General features: G+C 38.9%; 1 protein-coding gene across 1 annotated transcript in view; it reads right to left on the reverse strand.

The window, feature by feature from the left end:
* LOC103664855 (sperm flagellar protein 2) overlaps positions 1–17,297 on the reverse strand; it is a 179,746-nt gene that overhangs the window by 85,065 nt on the left and 77,384 nt on the right. The window contains 4 exon segments of the mRNA XM_040630627.1: positions 3,198–3,272; positions 6,533–6,697; positions 9,783–9,940; positions 10,925–11,033. Of these exon segments, the coding sequence (XP_040486561.1) occupies positions 3,198–3,272; positions 6,533–6,697; positions 9,783–9,940; positions 10,925–11,033 (507 nt within the window).

A 17,297-nucleotide genomic window follows, 5' to 3' on the forward strand; every position in this document is an offset into this window, starting at 1 on the left:
TCTAAATTGCAATCCAACTTACATATTTTGGGGGATGGGACATATAAATAATACGTTATAAATACTTGAATGTTTCTGATATTCCAATGGCTACAGTAGAGGATTAATCCTTGGGCTCCAGTTTGACAGTTCTCCAATTTTAAGCAATCATCAGAACTCCCTAGACAGCTTATTAAAGTACAAATTGCTGGGCCCCCACAGGAGTTTTAGATTCAGTAGGTCTGGGGTGGGGCCAAGTATTTGTGTCTTGAGTAAGTTCCCAGGTGATGTGGATGCTACTGGTCCAGGGACCACACTTAAAGTGTGGTCTGGTGGGTGCAGCCAGGTATTTCAATTTCATTAGCTTTTTATCTTCTTCCAGGCCCTTCCAGTTAAATGTCACCAATGTTTATAACACTGACATTTCATTTATTGCCAAGTGGCCTGGTAGCACCTATTACTATAAATCAAGTCAGAAGGCAAGCACTGGAAGGATGCCAATGCCAATACGTGGGCAGGACAGTGGAACTAAAGACAAAATCATTCCCCAATGTTTGTTCCATAAAACTCTAGCCCCAATGGATACTCTTCCAAGAGAGAATTCTGCAGCCAAAATATTTTGGGATATTACATACTGTATCTCCCACTTCCTTAGAGATGCATATTGATATATTTTTTAAAATCCTGCATTTAAAACTTTTTAACTGGGCATAACTCAGTATTTTCTGCAATTAGTTGATTATGGAAAACTTTCTTCTTTCAGTCCTTAACTAACAACTGGTAGGGAAGGTCATGGGGTTGAAAAGCTGTGTTTTATGAAGCAATAACCTGGGACAATGGCAAATGGGTTGAAGAGAATAAGAAATGCTTTAAGAACACCAAAATACACTTGGCCAATGACATTTCAGTGTTAAGATCTGGGGAGAAGAAGGGTAGAGACTGATCTATTATGCAGAGAAGAACAGGACTGAGTTGAAGATGCCAACAGCAGGAAATAAAGCTAAGTGTGAAGAAAGAAGAGAGGAGATAGCTCCTTAAACCAGAAGAGATGATTTCAATATAATGGTATCAAATGACCCGCGAGATAAACAGATAATCAATCAGTCCTGTTCACCTCCAATGATGTTAATCTCAAATACGAAGAATTAAAATCGTAACTTCCTTTTAATGAGGAAACCCGTGACACCTGCAGAAAAAGTGTTTCTATGTAACAGAAAGACTTCTCAATCATGAATGCAAATTCACCTATTCAAATATTATTAAACACAATAGAAATTCAGTAAAATAAAAGCAAAAAATGTTAGTTAAATTGAGCTAACCGTATGACACCAGTGTATATATTTTACTGATTGAACTTGAATTTGCTCATGGTTTGTTCGGAGTGTGTATACTTCTAACTAAGGGTGCTCTTAAAGCATGTGCATCATTATGTTTAACTTGATTTGGTAACTAACGTGCATAGTATATTTAATTTGTTTTTTTAATTTGTATTTTTGAAGATTCTGTGATGATCCTTCACTTGCTTTTGTTGACCACAATGAGAAAGCAAGGCATACATAACGTAAATGTTAAAATTATTCTCCTATTAGTAAATGGGTAGAGCTGAGCATAAACTATAGCCCTTAACATCTTAGCTAAAATTTATATCTCGGTGTTAACTTATCAGGTGGCTCCAGTTATATATCATGTTACATAATCAGAGAAGGATGAGATTATCTTTGGGAATCATGGCTATGTTTTTTTAAATGGCAAAATAAAGATCCTTTTCAGCCCATCACTTTGTGAACTTGCACACTCTTGGTTTGCAACTGCATTTGGCAATTTGTAATGAGAAGTTAAACAAAGGTACACACTCATGACCACCCCATTTGAATGTACCCTGAAAAAGCCAACTGTATATATTTGTAACTGCATTTCAATTTTAATTGGTTGTTATAGGAGCTTCAACAGAGATCTAACTAATATGCTTTTAAGAGCTTAGGATTTTCTTCTGCCAACTATCAATTGCTTAAAAATTATATCCCCTTTATTTCACAGAAACAGTTAAAATAAAATAGAAAAAAAATACATGAAATTAGGGTGAGGACAAGTACAACTTAAAGTGGAAAGTCAAAGCTGGGAGAGGCATTAGAAAGCAGATATTGACTCAACATTTGCTGCAACATGGACGGGACTGGAGGAGATTATGCTAAGTGAAATAAGTCAGAGAAAGACAATTATTATATGGTTTCACTCATTATGGACCATAAGAAATAGGAAGATCGGTAGGAGAAGAAAGGGAAGAAGAAGGGGAGGGCGGTAAACAGAAGGGGGAATGAACCACGAGAGACTATGGACTCTGGGAAACAAACTGAGGGCTTCAGAGGGGAGGGGGGTGGGGGATTGGGATAGGCCAGTGATGGGTAGTAAGGAGGGCACGTATTACATGGTGCACTGGGTGTTATACGCAAGTAATGAATCATGGAACTTTACATCAAAAACTAGGGATGTACCGTATGGTGACTAACATAATATAATAAAAAATATATATGAAAAAAAAGAAAGCAGATATTGAGATCTGGGTACCCTTGCACAGATACGGGCACTAGTTTTGGAAAGCCAAAATAGGAAAGGAAATATTGTCATTTAGACGTGCTAATTATCTAACCACTCAGAGGAAGAAAGCGTTTCCTGTCCCTTGATTCTGAATGAAATTTCTCACCTAGGATTTCATATAGGGGCCATTAAGTGATGTAGTGGGCGTACTATCCCCTCAGAAAATAAAATAAAATAAAGTAAAATAAAATATGAGGTTATTATTGGTATGGTTTCACCTCCACTGCTAGGTTATACTGTGAAGGGATGAGGACTTTATACTGAAGTGCGTATCAGTGAGGGAATTTGATGAGAGATCAGGAAAATATGGTTCAGTGTATAGTTTTCTGATGGCACAGCTTAGCCCAAGGATAACCCCTATAATTCTATGATGAATGGATATTCTGTATGCTAGATATCTCTAAATTATTCCCCACGAGCGTCACTTTTCCCAGCAGGACCTTTGCTAAAATCCAGACTACAGAACAACTGAGGTTATAGTTTTCAGCAAGGTTTACACTGCCTGGTTTACAAATGCCTAAGAGAAGTACTCAGTGTTAGGACTAGCAAGTCTGGCTCTCTTCCCTGAGGCAGTTCGGAAATGCAGACTGACATTGAACCGTATCTATCTTTATCTGCGGTACCTTTTCTTTTGAGTGAAGTGTCACCTTTCTTCCCTTTTTCTTCCTGAGGAGATTCTTGCTTACCAAGCAAGGACTCTAAACAAAATTCAAGACATAAACATTATTGAGGATTTTAATATCCTGGGCCATGTTATTTGTACGTGATCAAATATTACTTCTCACAGATAAACAGGTTTATTTGTGACATCTTAAGTGTGAGCTAAAATTCACCTGAAGACAGACTGGATTAAAATGTCTTGAACGACAGCCCCGATAGTGCTATTCGAACTGTCACACTGAGAGGTTTAGTCCTAAGTTTAGTATCGATCTTTGGTAGTGGACTTGATTGTAAACTCGTCCGTGCAACATAGCTGCAGAGTTTTAAAAGTTGGTTACAAGTTCATTTGAAGCATATGGCCCCATTTTGATTTATTAACTAAATGATCCTTATGCAATAAGACAACTAAATCTGTAATAAGAATGATGCCAAAACACTTTGAGGAAGAGCTGAATAACCACATTGTTTTGAGATGATGCATCCTGAACTTTTCCTGACCTCCTGCCTTACGATTTCTACACTTCCATTTTGCATTGACTAGAACTTGCAATGTTAAGGATGGTTTGGATATGGTTATCTTGGATTCCTTGGACTCTAGTTCCAAACTATACTGGAAGGGGGAAAATGGGAAACTGATCATCTAAAGGTCAATAAGGCATCCTGAATAATAAACTAGTTCCCTTAAAATATTCCCTACATCCCACATTATTCACCAAACAATTTCAATCATTATCTGCCCTTTGCCCTGGGCTACAGTTTATTCTTCATTGGAATATGGGGCAATTTAAAGCCTATGATGGAGAGACCCTGTCTGACCTATTATCTATATTTAGAAGCGATGATTATAAGAATTTAAAATTCATAGCACATACCATATTTAACCTTCTCAGATACAACAACCAAGACTTCATAGAAATAAGACATAGAAAAGGATTGACCTCGAAACTTGGTTAGCCTCTATAAAAAGACTTTTGTCCAAATAGCCGCCCACCAAACTCAAAAATAAGTAAACAAACAAATAAATAAAAACTAAACATTTAAACTAGTTGCTTTTTTAGAAATAAGCTTAATAATAATAATAATAAAGTTTAGATAAGCTCCTAGTTCCTTTAATAACAACACTTTGGATAACCACCTATTTAGCTCTGAACTAGCTCTAAACAAGGCAACAGAGAAAAGAAGTTACAAACACAAAGTTAGAATTTATAAAAGACACTGAATTTATAAAGCATTGTGGGAAAGTCTAATTTTGGCTGGGGACAGCATCTACTCTACCTGTTTTTTAAAAAATCAGTTCTAAAAATAGATAGCAGGATGGATAGAGTACTGTTCTGTTCTGTCACACTGACAACCCTAGTTTTAATAATTTGGTAGTGGATTTGATAATAGACCCTTTAATGGACTGTAACTGCGAACTCCTTCAAATTTAATCCTAAGTACATCTGAAGCAGATATAAAATGCAGAACTATAGACAAAGCAGAACCATATGGGGACAAAAGGACTGCTCGTACTCAGTGCCCTATGCCTCCTTCTTTACTGTTTCCACCCTGATTTTTTTTTAATTTGTTGGTAAACAATTCCTCTTTTCATCTCAACTTCTAAAGATTGTAGTTGGGTGTTTGAGCCGGACATGTTCAGAAGCCTCAGGCTTTCATTTCTGAAAATGTTTTATTTGAAAAAAGTTGTTAATTATTTATATAAAGATAAACGAAGCTGCCAGGAACTTTCCCTCTAAACTTGCTTCACTAAGCTTCCCCGAGCTGTAAGGGCAGCCGCCCGTTTCACTGCCTCGAGCTACTGGCCCCTCGATGCCCACAAGCCCTGAGATCTCTTTCCGTCAAGGCATTGTTGTTGGAAGGCAGTAATTGGGCCTCTGGAGGTTAACAGTTGGATACGTTTTTAAAGATCGGGCACTACGCCTGTCCTTGGTGAAAAGAAAGAGACAGATGCAAGCACTCTTTTAAGCAACAATAGCTTTATTATTCCTCCCATGCACAGTATTCAAGAATACAATTTTAAAACCGCAAGCAAACTTCAGAAACCTAGAGACTGAATCAGAAATGCCAGAGACTGGTTTCGGGAATGGCTCAGGTACATAGTTCTTCCAGATTGTGAGCAGACCGAGGGGGAGGTCGTGGTGAGGACAGCCACGGCCATCGGTTAAAGGACTATATCGGATAAGTCGAGGCTTATGTGAGGCACGGTGAAAACCGTTCTCCCCAGTTCTAAACAGCGTTTTAAAGATGTCTATCTTTCCTCCAGACCTCTGAATTTTTTGTTAATTCCTAATGAGGTAGTGGGAAAAGGGCATATATATTAAATTTATGGCTTTGTGCTTTATTTCTTTCGAATTTGCATGTTTTGCCTTGAGTCAAACCCCATTTTATTGGAATACAATGGTCTTTAATAGAACATAATACATGCTACTTAAGTCTTCGAATTTATTTGTTTAACATAAATAAATTCAGTTAAAAAATTCACATCCATCTCACATGTCCATAAAGCGCAAAGATTCTGGAGTTTAAAAATACAATGCTCACCCAAGATCCAGGATTCCTGGGTCAACTTGGGTAATGCACAGCGAGCTACGTACAAAGCTAACACCAGACACGGGAGCCACACTTGTTTCCTACACACAGCACCAAACTGATACTAACCTTCTCCCAATAGCGCGCACTGCAACCACTTCGCTTTTGTCCTTATATTTATTGTCTACCACTTAAGTTAATGGTCCTTCGTGGTTAAGGATGTTGAAGGAGCCCTACACAAACTCTTTATCCATATACATTATAAATTACAAACATACATTTCCTGAGATGCCAGGTGCTCATTTCTATCCTTTTATTATCACACATACTCGCACAGATGACGAAGTTACCTATGACTTCTAGACTCTGATGAATGCTGTTGGCTTGCTCCCTAATTCTTGTGAACAACGGGCTACGCTACCTCATTTTCTGAAGATGTTCTCACTCTACAAAAACATCAGGCTACAGTTCAGCAAATATGTCTGACCTTTGGATCTGCTCTAAGTTCCTTCTGGTTATTCTCTGTGCCCCTCCTGTTCTCGTCTGTGGTCTTCTAGTCAGTAGACTGGGGATGAGGACCGGGCGTTCCCTCCACACTGAGCTCCTAAGGGCTTTTCCACGTCTATCTGAGCACACACCTTGGTTTCGCACAACTGAATTTGTTCAAAGTCTGAGTCTCCGTGAGGGCATTGGTACTGCAATTTATAATTCTTTTCTAAGTGAAGATAAGAAACTGGCAAACAGGATTATAAATTATTCTGTCAATCACCTGATGGTGGTTTCCCTTTTGCAGGAGTTTTCGAAAGCTCGTGCTGAGGCTGGATTTCCTTCTCTTTTTCTGGCTCAAGAGGGGGAGGCGGAGGGGGAGGAGCCGGAGGCTCAGCCGGCGGAACTTCTTTTTCCTCAGCTTCCTTTTCTTCCAATTTCTTTTTAACTTCAAAAAGATAAGAATGGACCTTTATTAGAGACTCTAGACATCTCCTATTCTACTTGAACCAAGATAAGCCTAAATTAATATAAAATTGCCCATACAGATTTAAGTTTAAATTCATATTTTAAGGCTCTCCCTTAAATCATCCAGTCCTTAAAGCTGGGATTCGAAGCCGCCTCTGCCTGGTGAGAAACCCTGTTTTCTTTGCGGATGATGATGATGATGATGACGATGATGGTGTGTGTGTGCATGTGTGTGTAGCAGGTGGAAAGCCTTGTTGACAAGGGTGCCAACTGTAAAAGCAACAATCTGGATGTGGCTAATGGAGTGGCATCGGAAACTAAAGGATTATTTCAAAATTTCCAGTGGAAAACCAAGGTGAAGAACGCCTGAAGAGAAGGTGAAGAACAATGTGACAGAAGCCTTGGGGGTGAGGAGGAGACAGAAGGGGAAAGAACTGTGCCTTCCAGACTTTGGGGAGTAAATACATGCAAAGTAGGTGGAAGAGTGCGCAGTACTCAAGTCTTCTTAGCAATTCTTCAACTCAAGCTGCAACTACTTATGGGGCTTGAATGGTGCCTTGAAAGTAAGGAAGGGTCCTAACAATGAGGTCAAACTCCCACCACTACTGCTAATAAGTAGTAAAAACAACAGTAGGCCCAGTTCTGGTTGCCAGAGAAAGGTCAGTAAAACAAGAGAGACAAAGCGCCGCTCTCTGAAGCTTGCATTTTAGTGGCAAACCAGAAACACGGGGAGTAAGTTCATTCACGGAAGGGGTGGTGGTAAGCGCTATGGAAAAAGAAACAGCACAGAGTAAAGAGGATGAGGAGTGCTAGGGGCCAGCTTTTGAAGTTTTAAATAGAGGGCTGAGCAGGGTAGAGGAGTCGGTCAGCCAGGGGGCCTGCAGGGGCAGAACAGAGCTGGGTCGTGTTTTCTAGGCTCCTCTCACTGTTATGGCCCTTTGCCTCTCACCATTCAGGTTCACCCTTTCTGTCCCACCGTCCCTGGCCTCCCCGGCCTCCCCGGCCTCTCTGGCCTCTCCGGCCCTCCCAGCCCTCCTCGCCGGACATGGCCACAACTTTACTGACTGCACCACGGTCAATGAATACCCTCACTCTTGTACAACTATTTCTTTTTATACGTATTCCCTTTGCCCTTAGACTCTTCAATTCAGCAAGCAAGGAGGCTTTATTCTATTAGATATTTTTTTCAAAGTGGAAAGTAGGGTTTTTTTTTTTTCTGATTATAAAAGTAATACAGAATTATTGTTTGCCAAAGTCCAACAATTAAGACAAATAAGCCAAAAGGGAAATTGCCTGTTAAGGCTCTGTCTCCCCTCTTCCTCCACCGTCAAGTACTGTAGAGACTGCCAGATTCTTAGCTGTGCATATATATTTAGTATGGAGACATACTTTTAAAAACAAAACCAGGACTATTTTATACGTGACCAGCTTTTTCCCACGTAAAAGTATATAACGGTCACTTCTTTACCTCAGAATATATACAGAAGTACCACATCCTTTTATTTCTTTTATTTTCTTAACTTAATCAGGAGGTTTAATTCAGAGTATTGGGTTAGGTCAGTGTTTATGGTTTTAACGATAAACTATTTGTTAAAGCAATTAGCCGATAGGAATGTAAATCTTAAATAAGTGGCAGTTGAGTCGCTAATGTATTCAGTGATGAGAATGTTAAAATCTTCAGGAAAATGGTGAAGTGAGTCTGACAGCTGGCAAAACAAACCGATTCTAACCTGTAGATGTTTGAAACTACAGCTTAGAATTGGTGTTTTTGCCTCCCAACCAAGACTTGAAGATCGCTGTGGGCGGTTTCCTCCAGCCTCCAGCCTAATTTCTGACTGTCATATTACATATTAAGCCGCTTAAATAATATATAGATGGTATTTGTTTTGTCTGATAGCTTCAGATGGGTGGTTATTGGGAGGAGACATTTGGAATGTGGGAGCTTGTCTTCCTAGGTGCGTGCTCCCGGACCCTCATGGTATTTATGGCTCAGAGCTATGTGCAATTTTGGGGTCCGTGAATTGATACATTCTGGTGGTTAGGTCATAAACGTAGTGACAGGAGACAGCATGCTATCAAGGCAGGTTTAGAACCTTGTGGTATTAGTAACTTTCGACATTTTTTATTATACCAAGAAGCTTCAGTTGTCAATACAATTAGGGGCGACCGATAAAAGGGAAAGATTTATTTTTCAAATCATTTTGCAAAGGTAAACGTCTCCATTGAAGTCTGGCTTTGGCGGTGTATTAGCCTAAGACCCCTTTCAATAATAAATTTCAAGAATACCATGAAGAGAGGGAAGGGAAGAATGAAGGGGGGCAGTAAACAGAAGGGGGAATGAACCACAAGAGACTATGGACTCTGGGAAACAAACTGAGGGCTTCAGAGGGGACAGGGGTGGGGGACTGGGATAAGCCAGTGATGGGTACCAAGGAGGGCACATATTGCATGGTTCACTGGGTGTTATATGCAAATAATGAATCATGGAACATTACATCAAAAGCTAAGAATGTACTGTATGGTGACTAACATAACATAATAAAAAATTATTTAAAAAATGATACATGAAATTAAAAAAAAAGAATCCCATGAAAAGCTGGTGGGCAATTATTATTGGTTGAATGAAGGAGAAAAGAGGTCAGGATGGTTTAATGTGATGAGATGTATTCCAGAAGAAGGCTTATGAAGTAAGTAGTTAATAATCAGTAAATTCACGTCACATCACGATTTGGGGGAAATAAACTGTCCACGGTTTCCATCCTAAAAGGAGGGTTAACTCCTGAGGTTAACACTGAAATCTTTACTCTTTTCTACAACATCCTTAATTTTAACTCTGCTATTTTTTTTCACATGAAAACAATACTTTCAGTGAGATGACTTATTTTGATTAAATTAAAACAGAGAAACATCAGCAGAGAGCTAAAGTCAGAAGGAGAAGATACTTGTAGATCATATAACCCAAATAAAACAGAGAACTTTGCAATTATGTTTTCATTTTTTCCTGAACTCGTTAAAACCACACATTTTAGTTACAGAAGTTCAAAATTATAAAGAAATGTAATTACCTTTATTCTCTTTTTTCATTATTTCAGTCATAAATATTTCTTTTACTTTACGACATAAAGACTCTTTATCTACTTCAGCATTGATTTTTATCAAAATATTTTCTGGCTCTGTAAACCATTGCTCCAATAAAGGCCAGTTGTCCAAGAAGCCTATAATTCTGCAAAAATATTGTATGATAACATATACTGATTAAAATATTTGAGTAACATTAGGCATGATTTACGTGGCATGCATAACGAAAAAATAAGCTGCCGATATAGTTAAAACTGAAAAACAACTCTAAAAAATACACAGGCAATGGATTATTATTTACTTTGAAGAAGAAATTATTTAATACCATCAAGCCATATTTTTGAGATATCTGAGAATAAAAGAAGATTTGAAAAGACCACCATTTCAGGAGACCTTCAGTGTAAGTTTGGTTCGCTAAGTGAAGATCGCCTGCCCTCACAGCAGAATTTCTCTTACAGACAGAAATCAAAGAAATCTTTGAGTAAATGCAGACAGCTCAGACTTACTTGCCTGACTCAAAAATAATCTTGGAATGTTTCCTGAAACTTTCTCGTCTTCCTTGAGAATAGATAAACTTAAGGTAGCTAATTAGCTAATTAATGCAGACAATTACTTTTCTCTGGCTCACCTCCGACTTTTAGACTTCTCCATGTTTCATAAAATTGTCTAACTCTAAGTTTTCTTTTCCAATGAGCAAACTGCACACAACCAAGAGAAGGGTGTTTTTGTTTTTGGGTTTTTTTTGTTTTTTTGGTATATCGTCATTTTAGCAAAATGGAAGTCATTTTAAACTATACTCTGCTCTGATGCCTAGCTCTTTGAAATACCATGATCTTCACTGGCATTTGCTGAATGAGGGCTAAATTAGGATTCCATGTAATGAGCCATAAAGGGAAGTGTCACCTGATGTAATTCTCTTCCCAGTCTATGATGACCTGTGCTCTGAATATGAAAGCTAGCACCTAAATATTTCACCCAACATCAGAACGATTTACTTTTGTTTTACTTGTAAAAGGCTGAATGCTAGAAAATACATCTTTTTTCAAGATCTGATGATTCCAAAGCGACTGATGGTCAGTCTGTGCAAAGGGCAAGAAATAAGAAGCAGGACAGTGAGTTTTAGACTAACCTATGCTGAATCTGGTCTCTTAGATTCTGATCCGCATCCATATCTTGGCTTTCAGCAGCTGCACGTTGAATGATGTTTTCAGGAGGAGTTTCCCTTGGAAAGGCTTCAGCTATGATATGAACATTACTCAATTAGATAACTTGCTGAACCAAAGTTGCAATAGCACTGCTAAATTTACTGATGTGAGACAGCCAAATAGATATGATCCTGCCATTGGGCCAATATTCATTAAAATATTTAACAACATGTTGAAAGAGTATAGTTTTGGGATCAGATTCAAATTTTCCTTGGAAACTGAGGAAAATGACATATGATACAACACTAAGGAGCAGCTGTAGTTTCAATGAGTAGGACTCAGGATTGACTCTGAAGAGGTGAGAATGAAAAGTGATGGGTCATCATGAATAACAAACTAGGAAATAATGAGAAAATCAACACTAGGGTATAAAGATTAAGAATGAAATAACAGGGTGGCCATAAAGTCAAACATATTTAAAAATTATTTGTTGATAGTATGCTATAATCCAATAAAGTAAATAACTTTTCTTTCTAGACTCTAATCTTTCCTTATAGGGTAGACATAAAGTAACTGACTGCAAGTGATCAAAAACAAAAACAAAAACATCCTCAACAGCTCTGATTGAATCTTATTCAGGATTGAATGGTACAAAGTCCAGAAAACTCATGAACTTAGAATAAATGGAAAATCATAAAGTGGAAAGAGAGTCTTGAACTAGATTAAAAGGAATTCGGTCAATGCAAGAGAACCCTGAAGGGTGACCTACCTAATCGTGTTCAGGAAAATGGAGGACTCTCACAGGATATAGAGATCAGTTTTTCTCCATTTACATTCAGGATAGAAAAAGATGAAGTGATTTACAATACAAAAATAATGCTTTTAGGTTATATATAAAACCCTAAGATAAGTGGCATCAGTGATGGGTGGTGGAAGAAGGCTGTGGGAGCTCTTCTCAGGAGGTGCTGTCCTGCACCATCTCATGGTCACTATCTTCTATTTGTCAAGGACTTTAGCACATCGATCAGCATGCCTCTCTCCCCAGCTCCACCCCGGCACTGGTCCCTTCCCCTTCTCTCCACTTGCGGCACTCTCTTTCCAAGACCATGTCCACATCCTGGATTTTGTGATTACCTTGAATGGCTCCATCTCTGCAATCTTAATGACCTACATTCCTACTATTTGTCTTCCTAGCACTCCCATATAGCTGATGAATCCTTCCAACATCACCCAGGTCCTACACCCTTTCTCCCAAATTTACCAGCATTATCTTGGCTTTTTATTTTCTAGCAAACCTGAGTTGCATAGGTGAACACTTCAATCTAATAACTTCAATTTGTGTCCTTCTGCTACACCAGCCTTAGCTGATATTTATCTCTCTTTCCAAGTCTACACTTGCACTGGTAGGCATCTTTGAAGGAAAATACACAATTTCATGACTTGTAACCTCACTAATTCCTTGGCTCAAAAATCAGCTGAGCTAATAGATAGATAGATAGATAGATAGATAGATAGATAGATAGATAGATAGATGATAGATAGACAGATAGATAGATAGATAGATAGGGATAGATAATCTGACATAAGTTTCTTGAGAGTTATCTTCACTCATGCTCTCTACCTCCTCATGTCCCATTCATGCCTTAGTCTACCCCAGACCATACTTCCTGGTCCCCTACTCCATTGAAATAGCTCTCAATCCAGTTACCAAAAACATCAAGGCCAATGGACATGTTTCAGTCCTTATCTTACTTGATTTCTCTGTTGTATTTACAGGTAAAATTTAGCACACAATTCTTAAATACTTTTACACATATTATCTTATTTTCACAACGTAACTTGAAAAGCAAAATTATGATTCTGTAATGGGCCCCAAATTGCACAGCTCATAAATGACAAAGAAGGGATCTGATTCCAGTCAATACGGCTCTAGGCTCTGGACTTCGTTTTAATGTTTAAACTGTTTATTGAACTATACCCACTGAAACGAATGCATACATGAATATATAGCTCAATGACCTCATAAACTGAAGAGAGCACCCAGATCAATGAACACACATTATCAGCCCTGGAAGCCTCTCGCGTTTCTCCTCAATTACTGTTAGTCACAGAAGTTACCCGTATAGAGCCTGCACTCAAAACCTCTCTATGCCTCTCTCGATATTATGAACACTGCTGCTCCCTCTCAGGCTGACTGATGGACTGAGGCACCAGCTAAAAACCCAGGCAGCCATCTAGTCTCCCATTCTGACACAGCCTTATGCTCCTACACTGCCTGTTCCCCCTCCTTAGGTCTCCCTGGTCTCTTGCCTATTGGCTTTGAGTCTGGTCCCTTCCTCTCTGCTCAGCCTTGGCTGGCCCGATCTTCAGCCATTGAGCCCACTGGACTTTGGCTGTAGGCTGTTTCCTTGTGATGCTGTTTAAGGCTTCTCCACAGACTCAAGCATTGCAGGACAGCTTGCTGCACCTGATCCTAGAGATCAGGCTCCCACACCCCAACCTGGGCCTCAGGACCCCAGCCCCTACTGGTCTGGGGTGAGAAGAGTACAACTTGATTTTGAAAATCTGTCCTTTCTTGGTTTATGAGACACTACTTTCCCTGGTGTTCTTCCCTCCTTTTTAGCTGCTGCCTCTAAACACTTCTTTTGCTCTCCACAATAAATTCTGATGTTTTCTGAGGGTCATCCTGGATCTTTTTTTAAAGCACATTTTTATTTCTGGCAATATCTCTCACCTTCAAATCCTTAACTTTCGGACATGCTTCCTTCCTGACATCTAGCCCCATTTAGAGAACCGTTCTCTCAACATCTTAGCTTAAAAGTCCCACAGGCACTTCAAACTCGACATTTCCCTAAAGGATCTCCACGCGTTTCTTCCCATATTCTCTAAGTAAATGGCATCATCACTCCAAAACTGTGTAGGTCAAAAACTTGCATTCATCCCCTTCTCCCTGTGCTCCATCTCCCATCCTCACTGATCACTAAGTTCTGTGATTTGCCCTGTAAATACCACTTGAAACTGACCATTCTCACCTTGCCTCTCCCCGTCATAATGCCTCTGTTGTTTTTCAGAGGATAATGGTTTTCTCATTTGTTTTATTGCTTCCAACCTCACTCCCCTTCCTATGTAGCCTCCACCCTGAGCCAGAATGACCATTATAAAACACATACCTAATTGCATTAAATCTCAGTTTTAATATCATTCGGTGACTTCACATGGCTTCAGGAAGATGTTCAAACAACTTAGCTTGGGGCAAGACTCCAGCTGGCCCATGCCTAGTCTCCAGGCTCATTTCTGCCCCTCCTCCATACCTTGCTGCTTCTCAGCCCTACTCAGTCCTTGATGTTCTCTAGATGGACCATGCTCACCTGCCAAGGTTTGTAATGTTTCTCTCTCTACCTCTCTTCCTTTCTTGGCCTGGTTAACCTCTTCCCATGCTGGGCACACCTAACTATATTATAATAATAGCACACAACTAACTATATTATAATAATCAGCTTATTTTTGCTTCTTACACTACATTGTCAACTACTTGTAGATAGGGATTTGCCTTTCATTTGTGTATTACCAGCTCCTGGTGAATTATAAGTCTTAGATAAGTGTTTACTAGTAGTACCACCTTAACTCCCTTCACTCTAGACCAGCGTCACCCAATAGGACTTTCTGAGATGATGGAAACATTCTACAGCAGTGCTGTATGATATGGTAGCCTCTAGCCACATGTGAACATAAAATGTGGCCCATGTGACCGAGGAGCTGAATTTTTAATTTATTAATTTTAATTAGTTTAAATAGCACGTGTGGCTGGTGGCTGCCATGTTGGACAGTCAATTCTATGCTGCAACCTCTTGGTTCCTTAGCTACAATTTCCACTAAATTCTTTGAAGACAGGATCCATTTCTTCTTTATTACTCTATATGCAGTACATAGCACAATATCTGGCACTCAGCAAATATGCTATAAATAATAAGTGAATATATGAACGAACAAGATATTATAGAAGGGCAGAGGATTATCTGTCTAAAATAGTTTAAATGGGGTCTTGCTTAAAATGAGGAGAGTAAATTGGCAAAGATATCTCAAAGGCCATTCAAACCTAATATTCTAAGAAAGAAAAATCTTTTTTTTAAGAATAATCTTAAGATGTGAAAGAATAACACTCTTTCTTAATTTAAAATACTTTAATATGAAAACTGCAGATTGATTTTCAAAGTTGTGGCTATATTTAGCATACCCAGTTCTGATCAAAATAAGTAGGAACTATAAAATAATGATTTCATCCTAGTTTTTTCATGGTTCAGGTGGCCCAGATCCAACAGTTGGCTCAGTTCACTTCAGACCAAGAAATATACGATCTTAGAAATATATGGTAAAAAGAAAAATCACATTGTGCTTTAATACTAATTTTGGAGGGTAGATAAATAAGATTAAGTGTATATGTGCATAAAATCTGACAAAGGAGACGTTCTCCCTGTAGTAGTGGAGAAAGGGAATCTTTAAGCCTACTCATAAGTCAAAGGTCAAAAATTAAGAAATTAAAAAATTTAGATGTTAACATCAGCTTTGACAAATCTGCCAGAATCACTTGTCATGTAATTTTGCTGGGAGTTGAAAGAACTCAAGTGGATTGAGTTGGACTTCTTGAAAAATTATTGCCAATTGATTTCCTTCTGTTTCTGAAACATACAACAGTAAGCTTCCTATGGAGCCCGAAGAGGGTAGCAAACCTTCTCTTGTGGGGTTATAATCAGCTTTCAGGAACCCTCTTCTCCACAGGTCTGTGTGTGCACTTTATAACAATTTGACATATCCACTTTCAAGTCAGATTGATCTTGAGTTCAGGGTTCTGTTCTGTCACCAGTGGGCCATGGATTGGCAGTGTTCTCAGCCAATTCTCAGCCTTGTCCTGAGCAGGATGGGGAGGTTGGCTGGACCAGCAGAACCATCACTGCAATCAGCATAGTTCCTACTCCCTTGTATGGATAGAAGTAAGTTCTCTCTTTTAAGATTTGGTAGACGGCATCCAGTGTAAACTGCTGGGCTCAACAGCTAAAGTAGTATCTAATGGTTTTGTCATTTCATTTAAGTAAACAATAGACCTCAAAATTATACAACCTCAAAATAAAGATGAGTGTGACCTTAGACAAGTCAGGTTTTCATGCTTTGAATTCCCATCTACAAATGAAAGCATTGAAATAGATGACTCTCTAGGTCTCTCCTAGCTTTGAATGTCATTATATTAGCAATAAGAGCAGTAATAAAAGAATGATGAGTATTACCATTTGTTAAAGGCTAATTTTTTTAAAAAGATAAAATCAAGACTCTCAAACAAAGGCAAAATGGCATTATTTAACTCTCCAATTAATGAGGAGAGCAGTAAAATGTTACAACCAGTTCAAATGAGAACCTGAGCAACAGTCATATCTACAATCAGGAATGCTAAAATAGACGCTAATAGATGAAAGCTGGCCGCTATGGATAGGGCGACCTAATACTCGCAATCTCTCCCAAAGTTTAGAAATTAATATATATTGATTGAGTAAAAATCATTTGCTTGTCTATGCACAAGAATCATTTGAATTGGGGGTGCCTGGGTGGCACAGCGGTTAAGTGTCTGCCTTCGGCTCAGGGCGTGATCCCGGCGTTATGGGATCGAGCCCCACATCAGGCTCCTCCGCTATGGGCCTGCTTCTTCCTCTCCCACTCCCACTGTTTGTGTTCCCTCTCTCGCTGGCTGTCTCTCTCTCTGTCAAATAAAAATAAATAAAATCTTTAAAAAAAAAAAGAATCATTTGAATTGCCATTGGTTTCTTACGATTTGCAGTTATAGATCTGAGTCAAAGCCAATGAAAGGTACAGACTCCTATAGATGCAGATAGTCTAAAGTGTCCAAAAGACTATACTCATACTTTTACTGAAAGGATAGCTAATAATCTCTTGTTTATTTCAAAGTCTTCCATAATTCTTCCTGATGTATTTGCTACATGTTTATTATCCTGCACCAGATTCTATCCTAAGTGTTTTACATTGATCTCATTTAATATCTGTGATATTGTGATACAATAAGAAATACATACTTGATCTTTTTCTCTGGCTCCTGACAAAGAGCTTGGAAAACTCTTGTAATTTCCTGAGTGATAGATGTGAGGAGCATTTTTTCTTATTCATAATAAGCCCCTTTCAACCTCATCTGAGTGAATGCTAGCAGGATGACTCTTGGAAGATGAGGCCTGGTTGTCGGAGGAACCAACCACATTATTAGAAGGATGGAACTTTCAGCCTTGACCCCAGACTTCTTGGAAGGGTTGAGGGGCTGAGGGCTGAGTTAATCACCAGTGGCCAATGATTGAATCAATC

Source organism: Ursus maritimus, unplaced genomic scaffold (assembly GCF_017311325.1).
Source record: "Ursus maritimus isolate PB19 unplaced genomic scaffold, ASM1731132v1 scaffold_15, whole genome shotgun sequence".
NCBI lineage: Eukaryota > Metazoa > Chordata > Mammalia > Carnivora > Ursidae > Ursus > Ursus maritimus.